The 8,180-nt window shown below is 35.1% G+C and overlaps 1 protein-coding gene across 1 annotated transcript; it reads left to right on the top strand.

Annotated features, from left to right (window-relative positions):
* The first annotated feature begins 541 nt into the window (after nt 1–541).
* LOC133320947 (neprilysin-like) lies at nt 542–2,563 on the top strand. Its single transcript, XM_061530042.1, has one exon. The coding sequence runs from the start codon at nt 542–544 to the stop codon at nt 2,561–2,563; it is 2,022 nt and encodes a 673-aa protein (XP_061386026.1).
* Nucleotides 2,564–8,180: the final 5,617 nt, after the last annotated feature.

The raw sequence follows: 8,180 nt of genomic DNA, 5'->3' as shown, positions 1-8,180 counted from the left end.
CGAGCTACAGTGCCAAATGCCAAAATTTTTAAGACTAATCTCTGTGTAGCTCACCTGTCATCATCTCTTTCTAAAACTATTTCTGACAATATAACCATTGGCCCTCTGTTGTAACATAACCTAACCTAACAATAATTTTTAATTTTTTTTAACTACCATTAAAACCTCTGCAATGACTTCGAAACCATTGAACCACAACAAATGACAAGTGTTTGGGTTATAATGTGGCTTAAATGTGAGCAATCCAAAAAGTGATACCATAATCAGAAAACATATGCCGCAATATGTTTTAAAAATAACTTCTGTTTTTAGATGGATGATATCTCCCATTGGAATCAAGCAAATGCTTGACAAAAAATATTTTGTCTAAATTTATGGGAAAAATATAAATATAAAAATCACAGCTACCACAACCTAAATCAGTTAGAACACATTTACCCATTGGTGGATAAAGAACAGCACAAAATAACAAAAAAAAATCAACGGAATAAAAATTATTTAAAATTTTTACCCTGCAAACAAGTGAGCTGTGACCGTAAAAATGCTTTCCAAATTTTCTGCTCTATTGATTTTGGGGTCACTGCTATCAGCAGCGGCGATCTTAGCCGCCGAACCAGCCAGCAAACAAAATTCAACCTCCCCGAAAAATGTTAGTGTGGACGATACGATTTTCAAGCTACCCAGTGCGATCGATGAAGATGAGTTGCTACACGAAATGGGCCTCTTTATGCAGAGTCTGATGCGTTTAGATGTGGATCCCTGTGAAAATTTCTATGAATATGCCTGTGGTAATTGGAAGGCGAGTGAGCGGGTACCATCATCGGGTCGCAAAGATTCCATACTAAGGGTTATTCAAAGTGAAATCAATGATTTAATTGTGGGCTTTTTGAAAAATTCCACCAAAGAGTCAAAAACTGCCGAGGGGAAGGCCAAGACATTCTACGGATCCTGCTTGAGTGCCAGTAAGGATATTAATTTGGGTTTGAAAACGATGCTGGATAATGAAAAGGAGATATTTGGAAAAGTGAAATTGACGGGAAAAAATGATTGGATTGCGCTGAATTTTATTTCACCCTATAATGTATTCCCTCTCCTCCCGATGAGTGTTAATTATAGCACGTTTAGTCGGCAATTTGAGATTTCGATTAATCGGCCCATTGAGGTTTTGAAGAATTTCTACAATACCTCTCAATCGGATGAGTTGTTGCAAAAGCTGGGCCAGGTTGCTTCGGAATTTAAGGTTATGCTGGAATTTGAAAAGAATTTAACCTCGAAGGTACCTCATGGAGATTTTATGGAAAGGTTAACAATGGAGGAATACCTGAAGCAACACGAAAAGGATCCTGTGGATTGGCATCTAGTATTCAAAACAGCTTTTGGAGATTCCGTGCAATCGGAATGGTATATACAAAATCAAATTGGCAACTTTACCGATTTGGAGAGGTTCTTGAGGAAATCCTCCTCGGATAATTTGCGTAATTATGTCAAATGGAGAACCCTAGTGAAATTTTATAAAATATGGAAAACCGATTTACCTAATGATGAGAAGAGAGAGCAGGTTTGCCGCCAGCATACGGAGTCCTATTTCACCTATGGCATATTACCCTGGTTCATTGAACATCTCTACGATGCTGAGAGGCGGGAGGATTCTCTACGCATTGCCCAAACGATTTTACTGAGCTTCTTGAACATTACCGAAAATTACAGCTGGCTGGATGAGGATACGAAATCGGAGGTGGTATCGAAGCTACAGGCCATGGACATTATGGTGGGCTATAAGGATGAAATGCGCCATAGGCAGTTGAGTGATCAAATTTATGCTGATTTGGAGATCGGTGGTGATTGGTATAAAAATCTATTAACTCTAGAAGCCAATCATGCCAGGATAAGACTACATTCGGTACACAAGACAGTGGTGCCACCCATTCTCTCACCCTACAGTGTCAATGCCTTTTATGCGGATTATATCAACACCGCCTTTGTGACCATGGGTATCTCTCAAATGCCCTTATATCATCCCCAATTGCCTGCGTCCCTCAAATTCGGAGGCCTGGGAATGTTAATCGGCCACGAAATGGCTCATGCCCTAGACTCCAATGGCTATCGCATAAATTATGAAGGGAAACCCTATAATTGGTCGGGAGCATCTTTACGACACTTCAAGGAGAAAATACGCTGTTTGGAAAATCAATATAATAAATTTATATATCATGGCATACAGACAAATGGTTTGGTTACAATGCCCGACAATATTGCTTATAATACGGGTGCGAGATTGGCCTATCATTCATATATGGAATTGTATGGGAGGAATGAGGGTCATGAGCGGCCATTACCGGGTTTGGAGTTCACCAATAATGAATTATTTTTTATTAAAATGGCACAGACTTGGTGTTCGGGACGTGATGATACCTTTAAGGTCCAGCATATTAAGACTGATGCCCATGCCTATGCTGAATTTAGGGTATTGGGACCTCTCAGGAATATGCCGGCATTTTCGCAGACATTCCAATGTCGTCTCGGGTCACAAATGAATCCTCTCAAGAAGTGTACTGTGTGGTAATAAATACATCTCTATAAATTGTATTATTATTCTAATATATATTCAGAATTTTTATAACCTTAAATATTCATATTCAATAAAAATATATGATTAATAAAAATTATTTAATTTTATTCAATAAAATAATTTTGCAAGGTTATTTCAGTGGATCAGTTTAGAAAGAGACAGATTTGTTTGAAGGATTAGAAGGAACTTGAATTTGTTAAATATTTTTGTAAGGGTCAGAAAGAGGTGTCTTTGTTAAAATAACCTCAAAAAATATTCTTTAAAAAAATCCACGCCTAAAAATAACCTCAAAAAATATTCTTTAAAAAAATCCACGCCTAAAAATAACCTCAAAAAATATTCTTTAAAAAAATCCACGCCTAAAAATCACCTCAAAAAATATTCTTTAAAAAATCCACGCTTATCGTAGCACCTCAAAAAATATTCTTTAAAAAATCCACGCTTATCGTAGCACCTCAAAAAATATTCGTTTAAAAAATCCACGCCTAAAAATAACCTCAAAAATATTCTTTAAAAAAATCCACGCCTAAAAATAACCTCAAAAAATATTCTTTAAAAAAATCCACGCCTAAAAATAACCTCAAAAATTATTCTTTAAAAAAATCCACGCCTAAAAATAACCTCAAAAATTATTCTTAAAAAAAATCCACGCCTAAAAATAACCTCAAAATTATTCTTTAAAAAATCCACGCCTTTGGTATGGCCTCAAAAATATATCTTTAAAAAATCCACGCCTTTGGTATGGCCTCAAAAATATATCTTTAAAAAATCCACGCCTTTGGTATGGCCTCAAAAATATATCTTTAAAAAATCCACGCCTTTGGTATGGCCTCAAAAATATATCTTTAAAAAATCCACGCCTTTGGTATGGCCTCAAAAATATATCTTTAAAAAATCCACGCCTTTGGTATGGCCTCAAAAATATATCTTTAAAAAATCCACGCCTTTGGTATGGCCTCAAAAATATATCTTTAAAAAATCCACGCCTTTGGTATGGCCTCAAAAATGTATCTTTAAAAAATCCACGCCTTTGGTATGGCCTCAAAAATGTATCTTTAAAAAATCCACGCCTTTGGTATGGCCTCAAAAATATTCGTTAAAAAATCCACGCCTTTGGTATGGCCTCAAAAATGTATCTTTAAAAAATCTACGCCTTTGTTAGGACCTCAAAATTTTATCTTTAAAAAATACACGTCTTTGTTAGGACCTCAAAATTTGATCTTAAAAATAATCCACGCATTTGTTAGGACCTCAAAAATTCTTCTTTAAAAAATCCACGCCTTTGGTACTACCTCAAAAATATTTTTTAAAAAAATCGACACCTCTTGTGAAGCCTCCGAAATGTTGTTTTTTAATCCCCGCCACTTATGAAACCTCAAACCTTAAGAAATCGATGCTCTAATAGGCAGTCGTTTTACAACAAAAAATTTAGTTCGGTTACTCCCACCAGAAAATTAAGTCACAAAGTCAAGATTTCGAACTAATTGGTTCTAAAAGTCACCTGACAAACCCAATATAAAAGGTGGTAAAGACCCAACGATCGGCAAACTAAAATAGAAAAATACTCCTACACTAAGGATGCCGAAATACTAAATCAATTAGTAGATGTCACCATGAGAAAAATTCCAGGATAATAGAGAAACTAAATAAAGTTTTTCTTAAAGGAAAACAAAAGATGTTTTTAACAATTCGATTCCTCTATCGGCCTCTCTTAAAACAATCGATTTATATTAATTGATTTTAAGCAGAAGACAATAACTAAGATCGGCTTAGGCGAATAGCCAGAAAAAAAACACAATTCGTAAGGACGACGTGCTAGGACAATGACCAAATGTGAAGTGGGAGTATCCAATAATATTTGTCAGCATTTGCAATTGTTTTTTCTCTGTTTCTTTTTGGCAAATTGTCATTCTGTGTTGTTTTACTGGTAACACCTTTCTCATTACCAATTAATGACAATGGAAATTTCTCTAGCCAGCCTTTTAGTCTTGGCTACTGCATGGGAAATGTTCTGCCTTGACAACTAAACAACAAATGCAAATATTAAAGCGGGATTTTTCAAAAAGGAGTTTCAAAAACAAAAGACCATAGCAGCAACAGTGTCTTGTCTCTTGGAGAGCGTAGAACGAATCGTTGTGAGCGTAACAATTGTTTGGGAAATTACCCGAGAAGGGAGCGCGGCAATGTGCATTACAATGGAATGAGCATTTCATGCGTGTACAGGTGAGATGGAAAACAATTGGCATTGTGTGGGTGGTAAAAATGTGTAGTTATTTATTTGTCTCAATCATTAGATTTGTATTGAAATGCTAATGATTTTGACTATTGGGATCTCCGAAAAAAACTTAAACCGCCTTTAAAATATCCTTTGGTGCAGTCCCAAAAACTAAATTTTTTGTTAATTCCACGCCATTGGCGTATCTAAAAAACTGGTAAACACTATTAAGGTGTGGATATTTTAAAGAATATTTTTTGAGGCTCCAACAGCGGCGTGGATTTTTAAAAAAATATTTTTAAGGGTCTATCAAAAAGGCGTGGATTTTTAAACAATGTTCATTGAGGATCTAACAGAGGCGTGGGTTTTTAAAGAATATTTTCTGAGGGTCTACTTAAGGCGTGGTATTTTTAAAAAATATTTTTTGAGGGTCTACTTAAGACGTGGATTTTTTTAATGAATATTTTCTGAGGGTCTACTTAAGGAGCGGTGTTTCAAATATTTTTTGAGATTCTACTTAAGGCGTCGATTTTTTAATATATATTATTGAGCTTCTAACAAAGGCGTGGATTTTTTAAAGAATTATTATTTGAAGCTCTTGTAAAGCATGTATTTTTTACAGAAATTTTTTTGGGTCCCTACATTTTTTGGCATGGATTTTTAAAAATTTTTTTATGTTATAGAATATTTTCCGATGTTGTTATAAGGCATGGATTTTTTAAGAATATTCTTGAGGCCCTTATAAGGCTTGGCATGACATGGTTTTTATACCCTTCACCACACTGTTGTACGGGGTATTATGTATTTGTGCATATGTTTGTAAAAGACAAAAGGAATCGAGATAGATCCATGGTTCCTTTTGAGAATATGCATAGAATCACTTTCTGAGTCGATTTATGCATGTCCGTCCGTCCATCCGTCCATGTATTTTTGTGAGCAAAGTACAGGTCGCATTTATGATCCGAATTGGATTAAACTTAGCACAGCTCATTTGTTTGGCCCAAGGACGAACCCTATTGAATTGGGAAAAAATCGGTTCAGATTTAGATATAGCTCCCATATGTATTTTCCGATTTGAGGTAAATTGTGTACCAAAGTCCCTTATATATCTTCCGATTTGCACGAAATTTGGCACAGCGTAATGAATAAGGTCTAGAATGATGTGTGCAAAGTTTCGTGAAAATAGGTTCAGATTTAGATATAACTCCCATATATATCTTCGTCCGATTTTAGGTAAATTGTGTACCAGAGTCCCTATATATCTTTCGATTTGCACGAAATCTGGCACAGCGTAATGAATAAGATCTAGAATAATGTGTGCAAAGTTTCGTAAAAATCGGTTCAGATTTAGATATAGCTCCCATATATATCTTCGTCCGATTTTAGGTAAATTGTGTACCAAAGTCCCTATATATCTTTCGATTTTCACGAAATTCGGCATAACGTACTGAATAAAGTCTAGAACAATGTGTGAAAAGTTTCGTGAAAATCGGTTCAGATTTATATTTATCTCCCATATATATCTTCCTCCGATTTTAGGTAAATTGTGTACCAAAGTCCCTATATATCTTTACTGAATTAAGTCTAGAATGATGTTGCTATGCATCGTGAAAAGATACCTATCTAGGCCGATTGACACAAAGTTCTGAAGTAATATAAAAAATTATAATTTAAATTTATAGAGACTTATAAGGAATGGATCTTTTTAACCATTTTTTGAGGTTCTGACAAAGGATAAATGTTTTAAAGAATATTATTTGTGGATTTTTTAAATATATTTTTTGAGGCTCTTATAAGACATGGATTTTTTTAAAAAAATATTTTTTGAGGCTCTTATAAGGCATCGACTTTTAAAAAATATATTTCTTTGCACCACAAATGCTTAGTTTTTGTACAAATCTTTTTATTGAATTCTTATCCACAAATTTTCTTCTTAACCGTATCTGGCCTACCACGCTGCTTATGCCTGCTAAGCATAAAATTACTGCTCATGCATAGTAATAACCCAGCTAAAGAACATTTCCTCTTGCTCTCGCTCTCTCTCTCTGTAATATGTTTGTTTAAGAATATCATTAGAGACAAATTTGAAATCCTTTCAGAGGGATCACTGGATGAGCAGTAGAGAAAAAGGACACACACTCTAAAGGTAAAGGACATTAAATCTGTTTATCTTTGTTCCCTGCTAACGGTTTATTTAGTATAACAAATGGATTTTCGGCGCCACAGCTCATGCAATCTAGTCGAAGTCATAGCCATGGGCAAATTTTAAACCTCCTGCCGCCAGCCAACATCAGCGTTTACCTGTTGCTGATCTTTATTTCTCACCTTAGTGTGTGTTGTCTGAGCAGCTCAGCTTTTGGGCAATGCATAAAAACAAATTGCTTTGCAGGACAGGAAAAAACAACAACAACAGCCTGTGTGCCAAATGACAACTGACTTTAGCTAATCTAGAGCTAAGGGTCATAAATAAAAATAAACAGCAATAACAACAACAAAACGACATAATGCAGCTCATTCATAGGTGGTATGACTTCAGTGTGCGGGTGTGTGCCTGTGAGTGTGTGTGTCTACGTCTTAAAGTCACTGACTCTACTCGCCATGGTTTATATCCTTGTTTGGTCTTAGGCTGATTTACTTCCACTAAAACTGTGTTATCTTTTTCATGTTTTTGTTGCTGTTGCATTTTTTTGAATAAAAATATTTTCTTTTCCGAGAGATTTTACACAGTAGATTTGGTTCAGGAAAAAAATATATATATATCAGTTAAGCAGAGGGATCATATTGATGGTGGCGACGACCAATATTTGTGGATGAAAATTATAATCGCAGAAAATAAAAAAAACATTGGATAATAATTTCAAAACTGTGGCAATAAAATATGGGTACTAACGACTTGAGTTTTTCTTCTTCTGAAGAAAATGATTAGGACTATGATAGAGCTATACGGAATTTGAGCGTCTGTGTTATGCTCTCGATAATGAGGTATTCTGGGTAGGAACAAAAAGGTTCGATATGATTACTAATAACTATAAACAGAAAGAATTTGAATAGAACGAACTCGTCCATAATGAGGAGAACGACTGTAGCCAAGCCAGGCCCTCAAAAAATATTCTTTAAAAAGTCCACGCCTTTGTTAGGCCCTCAAAAAAATATTCTTTAAAAAGTCCACGCCTTTGTTAGGCCCTAAATATTCTTTAAAAAAAATATCCAAAAAGCCCTCAAAAAATATTCTTTAAAAAGTCCACGCCTTTGTTAGGCCCTCAAAAAATATTCTTTAAAAAGTCCACGCCTTTGTTAGGCCCTCAAAAAATATTCTTTAAAAAGTCCACGCCTTTGTTAGGCCCTCAAAAAATATTCTTTAAAAAGTCCACGCCTTTGTAAGGCCCTCAAAAATTA

The sequence above is a fragment of the Musca vetustissima genome, unplaced genomic scaffold, assembly GCF_032173495.1.
Source record: "Musca vetustissima isolate MV318-11 ecotype Yass unplaced genomic scaffold, APGP_CSIRO_Mvet_v1 utg248640, whole genome shotgun sequence".
NCBI lineage: Eukaryota > Metazoa > Arthropoda > Insecta > Diptera > Muscidae > Musca > Musca vetustissima.
Note: the sequence above shows the minus strand (reverse complement) of the source record. Positions and strands in the feature narration are given on the sequence as shown.